The sequence below is a fragment of the Scatophagus argus genome, chromosome 14 (genome assembly GCF_020382885.2).
Source record: "Scatophagus argus isolate fScaArg1 chromosome 14, fScaArg1.pri, whole genome shotgun sequence".
Classification (NCBI taxonomy): Eukaryota; Metazoa; Chordata; class Actinopteri; family Scatophagidae; genus Scatophagus; species Scatophagus argus.
Window position 1 is genome coordinate 15203655 of NC_058506.1, and position 22491 is coordinate 15226145.

Consider the following 22491-nt stretch of genomic DNA (forward strand, 5'->3'; position numbering starts at 1 on the left):
AAGCTCCTATTTCGCTCGATATTTAAAGAAAGGGCTCAAATAAAGTTCTACAAGACTACATTTCCCAGAAAACCATGCGGGAAGTTGGGTGTCATCAGCCAGACACCGGTGGCGTGGGTTTCCCTTGTCAAACTGGAAACTATTTCAAGTGTTTCTTCTGTCTAAACAACTGTATAGTAAAAAAAAGCTGGTAGATCGTGTCAAAATGGCGGTAGGTCCAGTGCTCTTATTACTTGCAGTTTAGAATAGCGCATACATTATATCTCATTAATTCACTGTAGCTATTGGCTAAGTTAGCTAACGTAAGCTAGTCGCCGAGCTGGCCAATGAAATAGATTAGAAAGAAATCTGACTCAGTTGGAACAGCGATTTTCACCGTTTTCTTGTTAAACACATGCTGAACAGCGTTTGTGTCGTTAGTCTTATACATTCTAGTATATTGCACTCTCTGGTGTTTAACACTTTACTGTGTTATAATCTATACAGTTCACTTATTGTCTTGCTCGTCAATTTATTCCAGGAGCGGAAGGGAACAGCAAAGTTGGACTTCTTGAAAAAGATTGAACTTGAGATCCAGGAGAAATGGGAGAAAGAGAAAGCGTTTGAACGTGATGCACCAACAACAGTTGGGGAAAGTACAAAGTGAGTCTCTGCTATCATGAGGAGGGACCATATGGTCTATGCCCAGGTGTTACTCTCTGTCACAGACGTGACCCAGGAATAGTTCAATATCCACTTCTAAGACCATCTCTGAAGAAAGCTGTTCACATAATTTTCTATACTCAAGGTTGTCAGAGCAGTTTCTGCAGGTGTATTTCCTCCAACTGATATCTTCCTGATGCAACAATGAACAGCCAGTGCTCTTAATAGGTATATTAGTGCATAGATATACAACTGTAGGTATGTAAGGTAGAATTTATTGTGTTGCTGTTGAGAATAAATAACATGTAAGCATAGATGAGGCTTTGAGCTTAAGGCATGTGGAGCAGTTTAAATAATCAGGAGTGAGCTTCACTAATGTTTGTCCCTTGTATTCTCCCTGTTCACTGCACTATTCTTGGAAAAATATACCAGATGTGAAATCCTTCTGGGCTCAAATACATATTTTGATTAACTGTTTTGTTTTCCTTCCAGCAAAAACAAGTACTTTGTCACCTTCCCCTATCCATACATGAATGGCCGATTGCACCTGGGCCATACGTTCAGTTTGTCAAAGTGTGAGGTAGGTTTGCAGACAGAGATGAGCAAAGAAATTAGCATTCGTAATTATTTCTTTAGTAGAAATTAGTTTTTAGTAGATAACTTGTGATGCAGATATTAATCATCTGTTTTCTCTGCTATCTGAGTTGCTGCTGTTAACTTCTTTTTCTTGCAGTTTGCAGTTGGCTACCAGTCTCTGAAAGGGAAGAAATGCCTCTTCCCATTTGGGTTGCACTGCACAGGAATGCCAATCAAAGTGAGTGTTTTTTTCTTTTTCAGTCTATCACAAAAGGTATGTGTGCGTTAATACACTGACATACAGAGGCAGGAGTCAACCTTAGGCATGGCAAATGTTGGTATTGCCTTGTAACTAAAGCCGCTCACCGAATACAATAATCGTGTTCTCACCAGGTACATTTTTCTTCATTTTCACTGACTTCTACTTTATCAGCATTTAGTAATTCATCCATGTCTTCAACCACCTCACATGCTGCCTCCGCCTTTCTGGTATTCATACATCCATGCTGTGTCTACTAGGCCTGTGCAGACAAGCTGAAGAGAGAGATGGAGCTGTATGGAAACCCTCCACAGTTTCCTGATGAAGAGGAAGAGGAGAAGGAGAAACCAAAGACATCTGATGAAATCATCATCAAGGACAAAGCAAAGGGCAAGAAGGTACAAGGGACTAGATCAATGCCATTTTCAAAATATGGATGAAAAATAATACATTTAAGCTATGGTTTTATCATTACAGCATTAACAGAGCTTATTATGGTCAGTTTTTCTTGTGATTTAGAATTCGCAAGGGGTGTTTCAATTTACTTAAATCTCTTTTCGTCTGTTAGAGTAAAGCAGTGGCCAAATCCGGAACATCTACTTTCCAGTGGGACATCATGAGGTCTTTGGGCCTGAATGACCGGGAGATTGCTGAGTTTGCCAGTGCTGAACACTGGCTGGAGTACTTCCCTCCTCTGGCTGTGAAAGACCTCAAACAGATGGGAGTCAAGGTGACTAATTATGATTATGTATCTCTGCCATATTGAGCCCTGTAGCGATGTCCTGGTGCTAAATTATCGAAACATTTGTGTCAAGAGTTACACACCAAATAACAGTGACAAGTCATCTTTTTATTTGACCAGAATAACTGGCCCTGAGGATAATGAAATTAGGAAATTCATTTGGTTGCATCATTTTGTGTCATGTAATTATCACTTTACAGGTGGACTGGAGACGTTCATTCATCACCACAGATGTGAACCCCTTTTATGACTCCTTCGTCAGGTGGCAGTTCATCACTCTGAAAGAGAGAAAAAAGATCAAATTTGGCAAAAGGTGAGACCGTTTAGAGGTTTCTATATAACTTGTTCTATAGTGCTGTCCTTGCAGTAATGCAGACAAAGTAAAGAAAAAATGATGTGCCTCATAGCGTGTAATATGATTTAAAAAAAAAAAAAAATAAAAAATTGTCTTTGTTGGTATCACAATCAATTGAACTGTCTCATATGAAACAGTGTCCTGCACCAATGTCAGGTCTTTCTGCAGGGTAAAAGAAAAGTGGATATTTGAAACTAAGACGCTGGTAGATAAGTGACATTTAAGTTTTGTATTCAGTCTCAGGCAGTTTAGTTTAATGTTGTGGCATTTGGTGTTATTAATATAATGGGGCTGTCCCTGACTCCTCTGCAGGTATACAATCTACTCCCCCAAGGATGGACAGCCATGCATGGACCATGACAGGCAGACAGGAGAGGTACTCTGACATGGCTCAATAAGATGCACTACTTGTGAAAAAGATTTTTAGATAATTATACAGTATGTGCTCAGCTTTGTGCCCTACATCAAATATTAAAAACAGATATTGAGTCACCAACTACATTAGAAATTGTTGTACATTTAACACACTACTTCACACTTTGCATTTAAAACACTTGACTTTGGAGTCACGATCAAGTTATTTGACTTACAGTTGTTGTCTATGCCTTAACTTTTGTAAGCATGAAGAAAATTCCACATATTGAATCTGGCAAATGTTTGTTTTACTGATGTTGGCACAAAATCTTACTACATATATTTAAAGAAGAACACTGAATCCTTTAGAACCATGTATTATAAATAGATATACTTTATTAATCCCAGGCTGGGAAATTACAGTGCAGCAGGAGTGACAATACTGTGAAAGAAAAAGGATAACCTATACAAAAGAATAACTTTTTTTACTGTAAAAATAGCAAATATACAAAGCAGTACAAAAATATCTACACAACAAATAAGCAGTATTGAATGTTGTGCAGAATAAAATGAAATGTAAGGTGCATTGAACCGAGTGTGCAAAAAACATATAAAGTGCAGTGACCATAGTCTAGCTGTTATTATTTTGAACTGAGAGCTGTGTTATATTGTATGTATGTGTATTGTAATAAATGTTTTTTTTTTTTTTTTCACCTGCAGGGAGTTGGACCTCAGGAGTACACGCTCATCAAGATGAAAATTGTTGAACCGTACACAGCAAAATTCAAGTCCAAAGTCTTTTACAGCAGGTAATGAATTACAACACTGTACATCAAACAGTTCTTATTAGGAAGGACGCTGCACCACAGACAAGTTCTACATGCGCTTAAGTATAATTTTCATCCTGATAAATGCTTATACCATCTTTCCCACAGTGGCATGAAAGGCAAAAACATCTTCCTGGTGGCAGCCACTCTGAGACCAGAGACCATGTTCGGTCAGACCAACTGCTGGGTGAGGCCCGACATGAAGTATGCTGCCTTTGAGACAAGCAGCGGAGACATCTTCATCTGCACCAGTAGGTCTGCCAGGAACATGTCTTACCAGGGCTTCACCAAAGAGAATGGAGTGGTGCCAGTGGTCATGGAAATACTGGGACAGGTACTAACTTCCAGCTGCAAATGAATTTAAATTCATTTCATTCAGTTATTTTATTATTACAGTCAAACAGCTTTCATTTGCGCATTATTAAGACATGCTGTAATATCAGTCATTAAAGACTTTAAATGTAAGAGGCAAAAGACATTTGATGGGGACAAAGTTTCATGACTATGGCACAAACAACCTGCAAAACTGATTCCATTAAATGCTCTATGTTGTGGTTTGCGTCATGTTTGCCTTTTTCCAGGATATCCTTGGTTGTGCCCTGAGTGCTCCTCTGACCTCCTATAAGATCATCTATGCTCTGCCCATGCTCACCATCAAGGAGGACAAAGGTATGAGTCAAAAAGTCAGGAAAAGTGGTAGAAAAATGTATTTATTCAGAGAGGTTCCACTGTTAGATTTTTGTTTCAAAGTGGGTTTTCAGTGCAAAAAAAAATTGGTTGGTAAAAGCATCATAGTTGTTGCCTATGGCAGTTAGAGTACTGCTGAGTGGGGGGCACCTTACTCAAACTTTTCTGTGCTTGAACTTGAGTGAAGTGCATCTGACAGTTGGTGAATAGTGCAGCACAAGTCACTTGAAAAATGTTTATATCTGTCTGCATTTCAAATAACGTTAATTTATTCCAGCTCATGTTGCTTTAGGTATTACTTTCTGCAGAAAATCTGCACTGAGCTCAATTCCTTATTCTTCCTTGGCTTATATGTTCTTGGAGGAGCTTATGGAAAATGCTAGGGAGTCTCAAAATAACAGGCCAAGGTCACCTTATAACTTAAAAAGTGCTGTACTGTGATGTCAAAGGGTGGAAGCACTGGTTGCATCTGGTTGTTTTTGTTGCCCTGACAGAGGCTGTTTATAAAGATATAAAAATGATCTAATTGCACTCAGAGTGCTTCTCTTCCGTTAGGAGCCGGTGCTGTTTTTCGGTGTGTGGTTCTCCAGGGGTGCAGTTTCTCTGTTTATCGATTTCCAGATCATACTTGTTGCTCTTCTTCACCTCTTCACAGTTAGTGTGTAGCTGCTGGGCAATTGAAGACACGTGGTGTCAATTGACATGTAATAGCTTTGAATGTGCGTAGTGTAAATTGCAGTATCACTGAGAAACATGATGTGACTTGCATAAATACATTTTGCGGGTTGTTCTTGACTTGTCTGCGTTTTCCTCAGGCACGGGGGTGGTTACCAGCGTGCCTTCCGACGCTCCTGATGACATCGCCGCTCTCAGAGACATCAAGAAAAAACAGGTGACTTTTACATTTCTATTATGCCACCATGAAAGGAGCCTTTATGCCTCAGGTGAAGTCTGTTGCAGAGAGACATAGAATGACACTTCAAATGCTATTTGGAAATTAAGCTTTTCACACTTTAACATATTATACTCTTAAATTCAGGTAGACAATTAACACTTTTTCTTGAGGAAGAAATGAGAACATTTAAATACACCACCATTATTTAAGTTTACACCGCATTTTGCACTTCATTAATATTCCTGTCAATGCTTGCATTTCCAAAAGGCACTTCGGGAGAAGTATGGAATCGAGGACAAGATGGTGTTGCCTTTTGAGCCAGTAAGCTGATCTGCTCCATTTGATTTCAGTCAGGTTGCAGTGAAACCACCAATTCTAATCGCAGCCTTAATGTGTGTGCACATGTCAGGTCCCGATCATAGAGATACCAGGCTACGGGAACCTGTCTGCTCCTTTGGTGTGCGATGAGCTGAAGATCCAGAGCCAGAATGACAAGGAGAAGTTGGCTGAGGCCAAAGAGAAAGTGTACCTGAAGGGATTTTATGAAGGGGTGAGTTGACTTAATGCTCACTGAGTTAAAAAACAGGATTTTACTTCAAGTTTGAAGCTTGTATCATTTATCTCCCAGACACAAACAAGGTGATTTCCAGTGTGTTTCCAATAGCCAGTTACAACAGTGTGGTTTTGTCTGCTACTGAAAAGCTGCGATTTTTCGTTTACGTTTTTCAATTTTTGCAAAGTCCTTTTTACCTCTCACATTATAATATTTGTGATGTGTAGTGATGATTCATAAATTCATCTGCCTTCATTGTCAGCAGACTGCACATTTGAGTTTGTTATGCCCTGCTTGTTGCCAGACTTGATAGAACAGTGAAAGAAAAATGCCTCAGTATGAATGAAATGTTTCTTCATTTGTCAGATCATGCTGGTCGATGGCTACAAAGGGCAGAAAGTCCAGGATGTCAAAAAACCCATCCAGAAGTTGATGGTTGAGAGGGTAAAACATTGCTTGTTTCTAATGCAAAAAAAGTTATGGAAGCCTGTGTGTCCAATAGTTCATGTTGTGAAAGTTCGATATTCACCTGTTGTGATGCTAGCTCTGAACTGCTTTATGACAGGGCGAAGCCATGATCTACATGGAGCCAGAAAAACAGGTTATGTCACGTTCAGCTGATGAGTGTGTGGTGGCTCTCTGTGACCAGTGGTGAGTGTCATGTGAATTCTGACCATGACAATCTTTGTACTTTGAAGCCTGAAGAATGTTTATTAGTAGTGGGGAATGTTTGCTGAAAGTTGTGTTGTAGGGGAATAGAAGTGAGTTTACTTGTGCAGGATCTTGTTTTTTTTTTAGTTAAACTGGGTCTTGCTGGTTGCAAAATTTTACATAAATAATGACAAAATATGGCCAAGAGTATCGGAGATGGTGTGTCCTTTTAAGTGTGAAGTATCTTGTGTCATTTGGGCTTTCTTTGCTTAACTGTATGCTAATGTGTTACATATGTCTATCAGGTATTTGGACTATGGGGATGCAGAGTGGAAGCAGCAGGCCAACGAAGTCCTCAAGCCTTTGGAGACGTAAGACACTGACTTCTGACATGGCAAATTCCCATCCTGTCTCATTTGGCTTGCAGTGTGTCTGTTTTTGGTGGACTTCCTGTAAAGGTCAAGTCCAGTGTTTAGTGGAGAAAATATATTTAATAATTTTACTGCCTGTAAACATCATGCTGAAAAATCTCATCAATCAGTCTAAAAAGATAAATAACAGCATCTACTTCCTGTGATTTCATTTCCCCTGTTTAACACAACACTGCACAGATTTTGTGAGGAGACCAGGAGAAACTTTGAAGCAACTTTGGCTTGGCTACAGGAACATGCCTGCTCTCGTACCTACGGACTCGGTGAGCGTTTGCTTCTGTAGTGTGAGATGAGTGATTGTCGGGAGTGCCAGTTACTGTTAATGTGGATGGAATTTACAATTACAGCCACTGCCCACATTTCATTTTTCAAAAGTAATGTTTCTTGTATTAGGGTCAAATGTGCCACACTGCAGCAGTTGGAGATTTTCTAGCTGGTGCTTGACTGATGGTTTTGGTCTATAGATGGAGACAGAGGACTGCTGGTAAAGCACCTAGCAACAGTCTGCCTTTATGTTTATACAGGAATAGATGCAGACTGAGGGCCAGTTGGCATACAGTACAGTACAGACCAGTGCAGTACAGTCCAAACCTGCTGTAGACTCCTACTGTAGAAATCTCCCCACACATTTTCAGAACATGAGGCACAAAGTTTTTACTGTAAACGATGCATGCTGTACAAATTCCTTTAACTTCTGTCTCACTTATGGAAGCATAACATCACTCAAATGTAAAAATGCAAATGCAGTTTGTATTTTGATTAGTATGATCGCCCAGAAAACAGATTTTGAAGAGTTTGGGGGTTTTTTTCATACAGAAAAACCTCTAAACTAATAGCATTTCATTAGGTTTAAGGTAATTGAGAAATGTTTTAAATTAATTATGTGATATTTTATGTCATTTGGTTAATTATTGTTACAGCAATTCAAATTAAGGAAATAAAATGGTGTGCAAGACTAGGTGCATTTATTTTTTATCTGATTATGTCAACACTTCATAATTAATGTTGCTCAGATCTCATTAATGTAGCTGTTGCTTGTGAGAATTAATCACCCTTCCAGCTTGCTGCAGTTTTGTGTTTTTAGCCATTGAAAGCTGGTGTAAGATCTCAATCGCTGCTCACAGGAAACCCAAATACACAAGCTTAGTGGCTGATCAAGTAGTATGCCTTTCATATCTTTCCCACCACACTCTTTGCCCTGAAAAGGAAAAATAAGTTGTTTTCATTGCCGGTTAAAGCAGCATATAAACCACTTGTGGTTTGTTCGAGTTAAGTTTATTTAACGAAAAAGTTTCACATCTCGGCTTGTTTGCCAAGGATTACATAATAAAACCCAGGACTTATTCCATTGTGTTACTTTTTTGTCTTGGCACCAGAACATTACCAGCTTGACAAGATGGCAAATGCAACAAAAGACTGTGTCAGCACAGAGCAGACAACAGTTTTCTTCCTTCATAATTTTGTGTCTCTTTCACTTTCTTTTCCTATGGCTGTGTGCTTGTCCATATCCGTCTCTGGACACGTGTGTGGGTCTACATGTGTGCGTGCACGCCTCCGGGTTACCATAGGAACGCGGCTGCCTTGGGATGAGCAGTGGCTGATTGAGTCGCTATCGGACTCCACCATCTACATGGCTTACTACACTGTAGCCCACCTCCTCCAGGGAGGTGTGCTCAACGGACAGGGAGCCTCACCACTGGGCATCAAGTATGGACACAATGCACACACTTGCACACTAAACAAGGATAAAGTCCTAACTGATTCACACCTTCTCTGTTGCTACCTGTTCTCTCATCTTTCTCTTTTTGCCTTCAAACAGCTATAGATGTGGTTCACCTGAGGGGAAAAAATTTAATTACTGAATTTAATCATTTCAAATGACTGGTGTTGGTCATTTTGTTCACCCATGAAATAAAATAAATAAAATTATTGTCCACTCAGTGAAATGTCTTTCATTTTTTTAAATCAATTCATAGCTCAATGCTTATTTAAGTAACATTTTTTTTTCTTCAGCACTAATATGAAAAGACACAGAGACCTGAAATGCACTGTCACACACATTTAACAGCTCCAACCCAGTTCATCCCTCATTCTACTTTGACCAGTCTTCTCTCTCTCTCTCTCTCTCTCTCTCTCTCTCTCTCTCTCTCTCTCTCTCTCCTCCCCCCCACCCCGCTTCCCCCACAGGCCCGAGCAGATGACCAGAGAGGTGTGGGACTTTATCTTCTTTAAGACTTCTCCTTTCCCCAAGACAGCCATCCCTAAGGAGCATCTACAGAGACTGAGGAGGGAGTTTGAGTACTGGTACCCTGTTGACGTCCGTGTGTCCGGCAAAGACCTGGTGCCCAACCACCTGTCTTACTACCTGTACAACCATGTGGCTATGTGGCCTAATGACAAGTGAGTTTACCCACTTGATTGACCAGTACAGAGAATAGAGATTGGGGAGAGTATTGATGTTTTTTTTTTTTACTAGGTCAACTTAGATGGCATTTTCTGCCATTTTATTTTCCATAAGTTTTGAAAATTCGGATTTTATGTTAGTTTATGAGGGGAATCACTCAACTCGGCACAGAAGAACTTCAAAAGTTGTGTTGTGATAGCTTATAGTTTTGGAACAGTTTAATTTGCACATCAGTATGAGGTGAATGTAACGGCTGTGGCACCAAATTAATCAGTTAATTGTTTACAAAAGCATTCTTTACCAAATTATGTTTTTTTTATGTAGCATTACTTTGATTATATTGATGATGGTGGTGAAGATGACACTAATGAGAATGGTCTCTCTCATCCTCAGGAGGAAGTGGCCACAAGCTGTGCGAGCCAACGGACATCTGCTTCTCAACTCTGAAAAGGTGTGTAAAATATTAATGACGGGAAATACTAATCTTTATACCTATTAATATTTAACTCTTAATTTGTTAAGGTCTATTCCTGTCTGATGGGATCTGGGGTTTCTTGATTACTGACAGAATCTAAACATCATGTAGCACTATTAAGATTGTTCTATTTTTCGGCACAGCTTTTATATTTTAGAACAACTCGTCTGATGTGCCAGTAATTAACTAGTGTTTGATGTTGTAAAGAATTTTAATTACTGTGCGTGCTGCTGATTTGCACTGCAAACGCAGCCTGTGACACGATGGATTTTATTCCACTCAGTTTTTTAAGGAACGAGTGTGGGTGGGCATACTTGAAAGATTCTGTCTGCTAACATCTGTTTTTATATTCACCAGATGTCCAAATCAACTGGAAACTTCCTCACTCTCACCCAAGCAATTGACAAGTTCTCAGCAGACGGTACACTCCGTTTCCTCTAGATTTATCATGCCCCTGTGCCCTGTTTGTCTTTTACTTTTCTTTGCTGTTGTGATTCCCTCCCCACCACACACACACACACACACACACATCAGGTGGTGCATGTAGAACAGATTACATTGTGCTATCAGTGCATGGACCATTACACTTGATTACACTATACGTGTCTGTGGTCTCGTGGTGAAGATAATTAGAAAACCCCCCATCTTAATAAGATAGTTGAGGCGTTGATATTGGTGGTTATGTGCTATTGTGTATATATATCAGATACCTGCAGATGCGCTGCACTTTAAGTAAAGATTTTCACTCTGTGTAAAAATTTATAATGTATACTTTACTCACAGTGAAAGCAGTAAGGCAATGCATATCCTACATGGTCCCTGCGCCAGAAGCAGCTAATTAATACCCAGAAGCTTTGCTATGCCTTTGAAATGTTCAAATCAGTCATAAATGATCATGTAGTAACCTGATCGTCATACCGAATAAGCAATACCTACTGTAGATTTCCTCGCACGACAACAAGATACAGAGGAAATGGGAAAAAGTACTCTAATGTAGAAAGTTTATAGGAACATGAGAGGAGGATATTTTGAGACTTGATATACAGTGGCAGAATTTGTTTCTGAAAATGAAATTTAAAAGAAAAGCCTTATGTTTGGGTAGTCCTGTTTGGCATCATAGGAATCAGTATCGGGGAATTTGAAACTACCTTTGTTTGGTTTTCAGTCTTTATTTCCTATCAAAGGTTCTCATCTGTACCTCGTAGGGTCTCAGATTAACCCTGATATCCCTCCAGCCCTCAGTATACCACATAAGTTGATCCATCCCTTTTTATTGTTTGTTTGTTTTTCACTATTGTTTTGACCGGATTTGTGTGTTTGAACAAGATGAATAATAGATAGACGTGTCTGTTGTGTCTGTAGAAGCTGTCCTGCCGTGAAAACAAAGAACTTCATGGCCTGACAGCAGATAGACGTATTAAGTTGACATCCTGTCTAAGAGCTCGGAGTGATGTCTGCTAGGTTTTTGAAGTTTTCTCAGACTGTGGAATTTTCCACAAAGCCTCTGAGCAACGTCTGGTTGCCAAGAATAAAAGTGCTGTGTGCAAGTTTTTCCTGTGTACCAACCGCTTTAGTTAACCTTATAGCTGGATATTTGAAAGAGGAAATTACAAAGGCATTGGTGAGAATGAAGGCCTCGTCCAACTTCAAACACATGTTGTTATTATACATGTTATATTGTACCTGCTCTGTTAGTCCCTGTGCTTCCTGCTATGTTAACACACCTCTTATTTCCTGTCTCAGGAATGCGTCTGGCTCTGGCAGACGCTGGGGACACGGTGGAGGACGCCAACTTTGTGGAGACCATGGCTGACGCTGGTATCCTGCGCCTCTACACATGGGTGGAGTGGGTGAAGGAGATGATTGCCAACCAGAACAATCTGAGGACAGGACCTGCTGACACGTTCAACGATCGGGTCTTTGCCAGGTAGATCAAAGAGTTCATTAAGAGAGGACGGTACATGTTGGCAGGTGGATTTCACACCCAAGCATGATGCCATCACCTGTTTGCAGTTCAGCTGTTTATCTGTGCAAGGATCCGAATAGGTGTTCTTGAACAATCCACAGCTTTCCAAGTCTTTAGATGCTGCTGTCCCAACTTGTTCAGATACAGAAGAAGTATATATTTACAAAAAGTTATTTTCATTCTATTTAGTTTGTTATTAGATATGTTGTTGCTTAATTTTCTGTCATCTACTTGATTGATTGATAAATCGTTTCAGCTCTCACTGATATCGTGTTTTGCAGTGGTCATACACATTAGTTTACATAAAGGTTGTAATGATTGTTTTTCTGAAACTATTTAATTTAGATATACTATGATCACTCAGCTCTCAAAAAGATAGAACAGGCAGCTAGAAGTTCGGAATTAAGGATGGTTCCCTCCAAATATCCTGACTTTTCTGAAGTGAATGGGAAACTGACTTTGCAGACTGATTGAAAGGATTTTGTATCCTGTATAGCGAGATGAATGCAGGCATCTTGAAGACAGAGCAGCACTACGACAGGATGATGTACAAGGAGGCTCTGAAGAGTGGCTTCTTTGAGTTCCAGGTAAATAAAATGTCATTTTCTTACTTTTCTCTCCTTCCTCAGTGTTTAATGAAATGATATTATGGATACTGCAGTGACAGATTAAACAGCAAATGGAGCACAACATGACCGAGGATTCAAATGTCATCGTGAGCATGCAGTGAATTCACTGGATTGAAGATAGTGTCTGGGATAGTTTGGGCATCACACAAGAACAGTTGATGATGATGACCTTTTAAATTGTTTTTGTGTCTGTATGCAGGCAGCCAAAGATAAGTATCGTGAGCTGGCTATCGAGGGCATGCACAGAGACCTTGTCTTCCAGTTCATAGAGAGACAAACTCTGCTGCTGGCGCCCATCTGCCCACACCTTTGTGAGTACACCTGGGGTCTGCTGGGCAAGGTAAGAGACTATGGATTTGGCATCATAATGTGGGTTTCATGGTCTGAGTTGCTGGCGTGCTCTGATTATGGGCAACTTTCATCCTCTTGTCTCCTTCATCTTTCGTGTTTATCTCCCCTGTTAAACACAAAGCATAAAAGAAATATTTAAACTTCCTGTGTTAATTTACATGCCTGAATACATTTTGGAGCAACAAGCTAAGAGACATACATCATGCAGGTACACACACACACACATGCACACACATGCATTCCTTCTGCTGGTGTACATGTCCGCCAGGAGCTTGTCTCCACACTACGAGCTTCTTTTTTTTTCTCATTGGAATGAAAGGGATGCTCACACTGTTGTGCACCCCCAATAGCAAAGGGAGCCGAGAATATTTTTAACACTTGAATTTATGAATATGAAAGAGTGCTGCTGCACTGGAGATGTTTTTTTTTTTTTTTTGGTTGTCGCTTAGCAACAACAAAAGCCCCACAACTCCAATCATCTGTTCAGTGCCACCAGCTAAAGCGCTAAGAGGCAGTCAGTGGACACAGAGATACACACATCAGTGTGAGATTTTCACACATGCCCAGTTAATATGGTGTGTGTCTGATTTTGTTATGAGGGTGGCGTGACCTCTGGCTGTGTAGTTATTGGAGTTCTAAATATCCAGTGCCCACACAAAACATTTCTTGATACCAAAATGCATTAACAACAGTCTTTCCTGTCACTCATCTGCCATTTCTTCTTTCCTCTTTCTCTCTCTCTTTCCATAATAGACCGGTTCTCTGATGAAGGCATCGTGGCCCGTGGCAGGTCCGGTGGACGAAATTCTGATTCGTTCCTCTCAGTACCTGATGGAGACGGCCCACGACCTCCGGCTGAGACTCAAAGCATACATGCAGCCGCCCAAAAACAAAGTAAGAAGTGTTTCTGTGTCCTTTTGCTCGCTTCGCTGCCTCTTCCATGCACTGCTGTCATTGCTTTTTTTAAGTAATTGTGAAAATGAATATCAACCTCAAAATTGATTGCTTTCTTTTTAATAATTTGTCATGACTTCCAACACTTGTCTCAAAGTGCATTAAGTGTGGTAATTAAATTGAAGGCAGCATTGTGTCAGTGTCTCTTCACCCTCAGGGGTTGTTTAACAGTTTTGTGATTGTTTGATGGGGAGCACAATGAGGCAGAAAATAATAAAAACAGCACAATAAGAAGCTGAAAATGTCTGGCGGCATATTTTAAGTAGAGTTTGGGTTCAATACAATTTTATCCTGTCTGGTTTCAGTATACAATCTTTTCTTTTTTTTTTATTAGAGCTGAAATTCAAATCACTTATTGAATCTGCTGAGGTTTATAAATAAAACCACACCAAGGAATAAAATTCAGTGCCTTGTTGAATATTTTGTTTTCTGTTCAGAGAAACAACCCGAAACAAAATTCTCATTATTATTATTTTTATTATTTTACTTTGCTCCTTGCTAAATAAAAAGTGAAAAGATGTATTTGATTGAAGTTCAACACTGACAGTTTGTAGATTATCGATGTTGTCTCCCTTTTTCTCTACCATGACGTCCTGTTCGTTGAGGACGTATGGATAAATGGCGCTGTACTCTGTCCAGAAGTCCTTTGAGGCTAATTAGTTATTCTCCACGTTGAGCTATATGACATGGCAATCCCTTTAGATACATTTCAAGATATGAGTCTGTTGTGTTCACAGCAGGAAAGTTGGCCTATTGTTCGTTAACAGTTCGTCACTTTGATAAGTGGCTGTAACTGAATGGTGGTATTGACAAGACTTGAGACAGCGGATATCTCAGGCTTGCAGACTGCTGTCGTGGATCTGCTGTAATGATGTTGTTTTTATGGAGGCAAAATGGAGGCATGATGGGGAAAAAGAGGAGAAAAATGTAAACTATCATGTTCTCAGCATTCAAGTTCCTAGTGCTAAGTCAGGATGATGATTGATTTTCAAAAGTGGTATCATGCGCTTTATACGACCCGTGGACAACCATCTCCAACGTGATACGATGTACGTCTTCAGTTTGAGTAACATTATTATGCAAATTTTCTTTCTGCAATAGCACTGATACAGTCAGGCTGCATGACTTACCACTGCAAAGGTAATAATGATTTCGCCTTTGCACATTATGTCTCTTAAGGAGCTTTATCTACATTGCATCATTTTTAATTTATAGTGGTAATATACTGTCACATCAAGACTCATTTGTGGAAACACACACACACACACACAGGGAGACCTACAGTAAAGAACTAGAGTAGACTTGACAGCTGTCACATGAAATAAGTTCACAGATGCCCATCTTCATTGCAGAAGATCACACACACACATACACTAAACCAGCTTGCCTCCTGAATTATCCAAACACACTGTTTGCTTCAATTGAGGCCACCACCCACACTTGAAATATGCTGTCACTACACTGAATGAAGCAATACCAAAAGCCTTATTCACCTGACTTTATAGATAAATGAATCCAAAATGCTTCTTTTGTGCTGTTTTTTTTTTTATTTTTTCATTCAACAGAAAGGTGACTCAAAAGCTCCAGGCAAACCCTCCCACTGCACCATCTATGTCGCCAAGAGCTACCCTCCATGGCAGCACAGTGCCTTATCCCTGCTTGGCAAGCATTACAAGGTGACATTTACTTTAACCATTTTTACACCAAAATGACTGCTTATATGAAGGTTTTTTTTAAAACACAGGTAATCCCACTAAAAATAGGTGATTGACTTTTTTTTTTTTTTTTTTTATTTCCCAGAGCAACAATGGTGTCCTTCCAGACAACAAAGTGATAGCAAGCGAGTTGGGAGCCCTGCCCGAACTGAAGAAATACATGAAGAGAGTCATGCCTTTTGTAGCCATGATCAAGGTAAGTCTGGAGGAAATAGGGGTGTCGGTGTCGTAACGTTTGTGTCGATTCACAATTCTTGTGAACGCAATACGTCAGGAACTTCTTGAGGGAATTTCTTCAAATTCAAAAACACTTTTCATATTTTACACTCAGTGCTGATTGCACAGGTCTCCTGTACTGCTGGGTTGAAAATGCGAGTGATGCATTCACATTTTAAAATTGGTGGCTTCTTTGCAGCAACATTCATATTTGGCGATTTAAAAAACTTCAGGTGATTGACGTTCCATGTGACGAAGTTTCCTCAGTCACTGTGAATATTATGTACTGTAAATCTAGACAGACATGTATGTAAACGTGACTGGTGTGCAGAAGCATACAACCGCATTCTGTAGTGTGTACCCCATATATAAACTTGCCTTGTTGGAAGACAATCAATTTTTTTTATTCCTCTTTGTGTTGAACAGAGACAAAACTGTAGCCAATATGGAAGTCCAGATTGAACGACCGTGTTATATTGAAATTCAAAAGACATTTCTGGAATAATTTGTCTGCAGAGTCTGAATTGTTCATTGATTGTAAGAGTACAAAGACACACTTTTGACAGGCTCAGCTTGTCGAAGTGTCTCAGCTTGTTCCTGTTTGTGTTTGCTGCATTCATAAAAATTTTAAAATGTTATGCTGTTAGATTTTTATGAACAACTTAGCTGTAGGTCTGTATGTCTTTGTCCACAGCTCCTATTCCCACCTTTCATATTTTGGCTGCCCTGCACTCAGATTATATTCTGCTTAAAGTGTAATAGCAGCATTCACTAAATGCATCTGAGCTTGAGAAGATGATAAAAATCATAACTATAGAAGTGTCGCCGCAGATATTGTTTCTTCTATATCGAGTTGTATATGGTCTTAAGGTCAGGCTGCTAATAAATGATCAGAAGCACAACGCTTATTAAAATTTCAGTTGTCAGATCTCTGAGTGCCCACAGCTTTGTTCAGGTGTCGCTGTTCACTGCAGGGATCAAACAGAATGAAACTAATAAATAGTCATGATGAGCTTTATGTCTGTCCACGGTTCAGCTCTCAAGCTGGTCTTTCAGCTTTCAAGTTGTTTTCTCTCTCTCTCAGCTGTCCTTGTTTGATGGTTTGTTTTGGCATCTTTTGTTCACAAAGGGTTTTTTTTCCCTCTTAATAATCTCATGGTGGCAGCATCAGCATAACAATGAACTCTTCTGCTTAATGCTGAGAACGCTGATTTCTTCAGTAGGTGGACGGAATATTGCATTTGCAAGTGCTGGCCTTTTGAGAAAACATAGCAAGTTCAAAATGAACGTGTTATCGTCTTGTTAATTTCTGAGGGAAGTTTAGATTTTTTTTTTTTTTTGGTAAGTCATGTCTGTCAGTCATCCTTGTATTGGATGCTTGATTCTGATTATTTGGGCTCTGATGTCTTTTGTAGGAGAACCTGGAGAAGAATGGGCCAAGGGTCTTGAATCTCGAGCTGGAGTTTGATGAGCGGTCAGTTCTGATGGAGAACCTCGTCTACTTAACCAATTCTCTCGAGGTATATTTGGTGATCCAACGCTTCTAAAATCAGACATGACATTTAAGACTGATCCCAATGAAAATATGTCTGTTCTGTCTGATCGGACAGCACCCCCAGGCAGCAAAAAAAACATCTCAGCTCTAGCAGTATTTTTATATCCCAAGATCCTCTCAAATATGAGCAATCAAGTTCACTTGATTAAGTTCTGTTTGTCTTTTGATAAATGTTGAGCTGTAACGTGCAGCGGCAGCATTTCGGAGCTTTAAAGCCGAGTTTCACCACTTCTGCAAAAGTCAGCTGAGACAATCCTAAGCTCAGTTGTCAGTCATGGAAGCCTTTAATACTTTTGTCTGCACAGAGGTTTAGCATAGTGAAAAAGTAAAACCCAAATTTCTCAGATTCTTTTGTGAACTCAGCATCGGTTTCACTGTAGAAGACGAACGTTGAGATGATATTCGTCTTGCTGAAGATAAGCTGCCCTATAAAAGACAAAATGATACAGAAATATGCTGTATCTTGCAGGACTAAGAAAGGTGATGTCTTAAATGTTTCACAAACTAACAGTATGATTTGAAAGTGATGCTCCATTTTAAATCTGTCGCTTGAGGAAAGAATCACTGCAGATGTGTGCTTTATAAAGATGGTCAGTGTAGAAGTGGTTCATGCTGCAGGGATGGTTTTTACAGAACTAATTTACAATCCTGTTACTTGCAGTCTCATACTCGGTCTCCGATCGCTGTTGGAGCCTGGCTAACGCTGCCCACATTTGCCAGTGTGCATACCAAGCACACCTGTGTACACACCGTCTGATGGTGGACCGATCACCTGATAATCGCTCCTTTTCAAATCTCTCCTCCTCTACAGTTGGAACAGATAGACGTCTTGTTTGCATGTGAGGCTGATGACAAAGTGAAGGAGGACTGTTGCCCAGGGAAACCGTTCAGCATTTTCAGATCAGAGGTAAAAGCTTTTGGCTGCTCTCAAAGCAGGCTGTGTGTGTGTGTGTGTGAGTGTTAGGGGACAAATGTAAGCTTCTTTTTCAGTTCCGTATTCATCAGCTTCTGTTTGCATATTCGCAGTGTGTTTGTATCTGTTTGTCTCTGTAGGTGCTTGTTTAAGCCTGTGCATCCCTTCTGCGGGAGCGTTTGTGTGTCCCTGATGAACAAAGTGTTTGTTGCACACTCAAACTGACAGTTGAATTTTGTGTTTGCACATTTTGTGCCATGCCTCTCTCCCCCCAGCCTGGAGTGTGTGTTTCTCTGGTCAACCCTCAGCCATGCAACGGGCTGTTTTCTACAAAGGTTGATATCCGACAGGGGGACAGTGGAGACAACATCATCCGTAGGCTAGCCAAGGTCAATAGACTCATCAAAGGTTAGTAAGATAGATGGGTTTACAGCAGACATTCATTATGGTTAGGAAGGGGCCTGTTAATGTGCAGAAATGATCTGAATCTAATTAAGATAAAAAATGTACCTGAATTATTGGGTCAATGTTTGTAAGGGTGTCTGCAGATTATTTATCTCGCCTCCAGCACCTTCCCTCTTATTTTGCATTTCCTCCATTCCTTATTCTCTCCCTGCCTCATATGCCCCTGTCTGACTCTGGCACTCTCCCGTCCACCAGATCTGTCCAGGGTGAAGCTGATGCGGTATGAGGACCCTGTGCTCGGGCCTCGCCGGGTGCCCATCCTGGGACACGAGGAACAGGGCAAGCTGCCCATCTCCAACAAATCTTTGTTCAACATCAATCTGGAGGAGAAGAAGGTCACTCTGGCCGACAATGGCCTTACTGTGGACATCGGGGACACTCTGGTTTATCTGGTTGAATAGAGATAAACATTCACTCTCTGTCACACATGCAGGCACATGGGGGGAGGGGCATTCAGCAGTGAATCATTTGCAAAAGGTTCAAATGCATCATGACATGTTACAGTAAAATGGGACATTTTGACTCAAAGCCATAAAACACTGAGTCAAACTATATGTATGTTTTATAATGTGTTTCTGTACTGCACCATTTCCTACTGCACATGGTGTTTGATGTGACAGGTTCTCAATGTTTTTCACCGCTGAATGCAACCACATGAAATATTTGAAACTAATGGGACCTGAAAAGTTTGCCTCCGTCTCCTTTTTCAAATAATAAAAACAAAAGGAACGCTGATACACTATTGGGTCTTTGCCACCTAAATGAGGTTTTTTGATGGTGTGAGGGGAAAAAAATATTTCTTTGAAAATATTGCAAACTTTCCTTCAAGGATTTGGTATGGAATTATCTCACCAGAAGTCTGTTCTGTCTTTTCATTGTCTGTTTGATTCAAGTTAAGTCTCACAGTATTTTTCCTGTCTGAAATAACAATAAATAAGCAACCATCTTAGTCATGAACCTGTTAAAGAGGGTTTTTTGTTTTGTTTTTTTTTTTTTCTGAAAGCATCAAACATCTACCATCATGTCCAATCTTGTTACTCGCCAACCGCTTATTTTATGTGTACATTGTCAGACTGCGTGTGCACCCTCTGGAATGTCTGTTGTTTTCATATAGATGGTAATGTACCTGCTGTGGTGTTTTATACACTGAGGGTGAGGCTTATTGTTCCCTCACGTTTTGTCTGCCTGTCAGACAGCTTTCCTATTTTCTAGCTGAGGATGGTGCTTGTCTGGCTTTTTCAGAGAAATAATAAAACCTATGAGATATTCAGCTTTCTTGTTTCTCTCTGTGCAGTTTTATTTCTTCTAAGGACATAAATAAGACGACTGTTCCCCGCAAGAACAAGGCTCTTGACACAAGAGTGTGTCATAGTTTTGCCGAAGTTGTCGAATCTTTGTCCTATTAGCGTAGATGAGGAGGATAATCCTGCGGTGTGAGCGGTCTTCTGATGAGGACGACATGCACAAAGTGTAGTTGTTGAGGGGGGCAGGTTGTAAGAATTCATTGTACAGACACCTGCAGGCAATTACTGGTGACTTGGATAGGGGAAATGCAAAGGAGATGAAGTAACTTGTTCTGGAAACTGAAGAAAAAAAAAAAATCTTAGTAAAACTAAAGATTAAGCTCTTGCAGAGTTAGGTAGGCAGATTGAAACCACTCACATGTTCGTATGCTAAATTTGAAACTTAAGTTATCACCTGCAGCTGGTATACACTTCATCCAGAAAGTATTCACACCGTTCACTTTTTGCACATTTTGTTATGTTACAGTCTCATTCCAAAATGGATTAAATTCACCCCCCCAGAATTCTACACAAGATACCCCATAATGACAAACAAGTTTCATTGAATTTTTTGCAAATTTACTAAAAATAAATGAACAAAAATATAACATGTACATAAGTGTTCACACCCTGTGATCAATACTTTGTTGAAGCCCCTTTGGCAGCAATTACAATTACATAAGCTTGACACAATTATTTTTGAACAGTTTCTCCTACTCTTCAATGCAGAACCTCTCAAGCTCCATCAGGTTGGATGGGGAGCATCAATGCAAAGCCATTTTCAGATCTCTCCAGAGATGCTCAATAGGGTTCAAGTCTGGGCCACTCAAGGACATTCACAGAGTTGTCCTGAAGCCACTCCTTTGTGATGTTGGTTGTATGCTTAGGGTTGTTGGTCCTGTTGGAAGATAAACCTTCATCCCAGTCTGAGGGCCAGTGCACTCTGGAGCAAGTTGTCAGCAAGGATGTCTCTGTACTATCATCTTTTCCTCAACCCTTACTAGTCTCCCAGTTCCTGCCGCCGCAAAACATCCCCACAGCATGATGCTACCCCCACCATGCTTCACAGTAGGAATGGTATTGGCCAGGTGATGAGCAGTGCCTGGTTTCCTCCAGACATGAAGCTTGTCATTTAAGCCAAAGAGTTCAATCTTTGTTTCATCAGACCAGAGAATTTTCTTTTTGTTCCCCAGATCTGTGCTTCAAAACAATCCTGTCTCAGCAGTCTACAGGAAATTCCTTTGACTTCATGGCTTAGTTTGTGCTCTCACATGCACTGTCAACTGTGAGGGCTTATATAGACTGGTGTGTGCCTTTCCAAATCATGCCCAATCAACTGAATTTACCACAGGTGGACTCAACTCAAGTTGTAGGAACCTCTGAAGGATGATCAATGGAAACAGGATGCACCTGAGCTCAGTTCTGAGTGTCATGGCAAAGGGTGTGAATATTTATGTACATGTTTTTTGTTTTTCATTTTTAAGAAATTTGCAAAAAAATCAAGCAAACTTGTTTCACTTTGTCATTATGAGGTATTTTACGTAGAATTTTGAGGGGAAAAAACTGAATTTAATCCGTTTTGGAATGAGACTGTAACATAACAAAATGTGCAAAAAGTGAAGCGGTGTGAATACTTTCCGGATGCACTGTCCAAAAGTAATAAAATCTGTCTGTGAGCACCACTAAAGCTCACAAATAAACACTCATTTCACTATAAGTTCACAATATATCTGTATAAAATAACTACACTGGCATGTATGATTCCAGTGAATAATTTCAATTCAGAAGGATTCTTATGACTATATGACTGTTAGAGAGCTTCGTCACCTGAAGCTCGGTTTCAGCTCCAGAATGTGAAATACTGTCACTATCTTCCCTTCTGCTCCTGAGTTATGGTGTTAAATAATGGCCAAAAAGCATTTTTTGCCGAAAATTATGATATTACACTGAGGTTGACCTTTGATCTTTTGGATACAAATGCCATCATTTCATCCTTTTATTCTATTAGACATTTGTGGGGAATTTTGTCATGATAAGCATATGAATTCCTGAGGACAAAAAAAGTGATTTGTGAGCTCACAATGACCTTTGACTACCAAAATCCAATCATTTTTTTGGAGAATATCCTCAATAATATCCTTCTAAAAGTGATGATTCGTGACTGAATTACAGATGTGCAATTTTTTAAAACATTTTTTTTACTGTAGCACAAAATACACAAAATACAACAATCATGTCTTTCAGTTTCAGGGGTTTGGCTCTGTTTGATTCACTGCTTCAAAAGATTTTGGAGGAATGCCTCATCATGAAGGATCTGTAGCAGTCAAATGACCGCTAGTAATCAAATGTAAATCATGTTCAGAAAAGCACTCCTTTTACTGTTAAAGACCCCATACAACTGGAGGCATTTTTGATGCTACTTTCTGGCCACTATAGATGCCACTATAGAACACCTTTGCCATGAGCTAAACCAAGCATCCACTTTCACACACGAAAAAGTGTGAAATCTGTCACTCTAAATGTTGTGTTAAGACCATGTGTGCACTTGTGTGAACTGTGAGAGCCTCCAAATCCACAATAGTTTCACTATGTG

At 40.0% G+C, this 22491-nt stretch overlaps 1 protein-coding gene across 1 annotated transcript; it reads left to right on the forward strand.

Moving 5' to 3' along the window:
- Window positions 1-60: 60 nt before the first annotated feature.
- On the forward strand, window positions 61-19889 carry LOC124070333 (leucine--tRNA ligase, cytoplasmic-like). Its single transcript, XM_046410151.1, has 32 exons — window positions 61-211; window positions 521-642; window positions 1135-1222; window positions 1376-1456; window positions 1738-1875; window positions 2046-2207; window positions 2420-2532; window positions 2887-2950; window positions 3649-3737; window positions 3864-4089; window positions 4337-4424; window positions 5258-5334; window positions 5605-5658; window positions 5747-5887; window positions 6257-6334; window positions 6456-6541; window positions 6847-6912; window positions 7153-7235; window positions 8541-8679; window positions 9160-9372; window positions 9770-9827; window positions 10209-10272; window positions 11595-11778; window positions 12314-12404; window positions 12646-12786; window positions 13551-13691; window positions 15317-15427; window positions 15552-15662; window positions 17098-17202; window positions 18049-18144; window positions 18426-18558; window positions 18811-19889. Exons 1-32 carry the CDS (start codon window positions 206-208, stop codon window positions 19014-19016), a joined length of 3555 nt encoding a protein of 1184 aa, XP_046266107.1. The 5' UTR covers window positions 61-205; the 3' UTR covers window positions 19017-19889.
- The last annotated feature ends 2602 nt before the right edge of the window (window positions 19890-22491 follow it).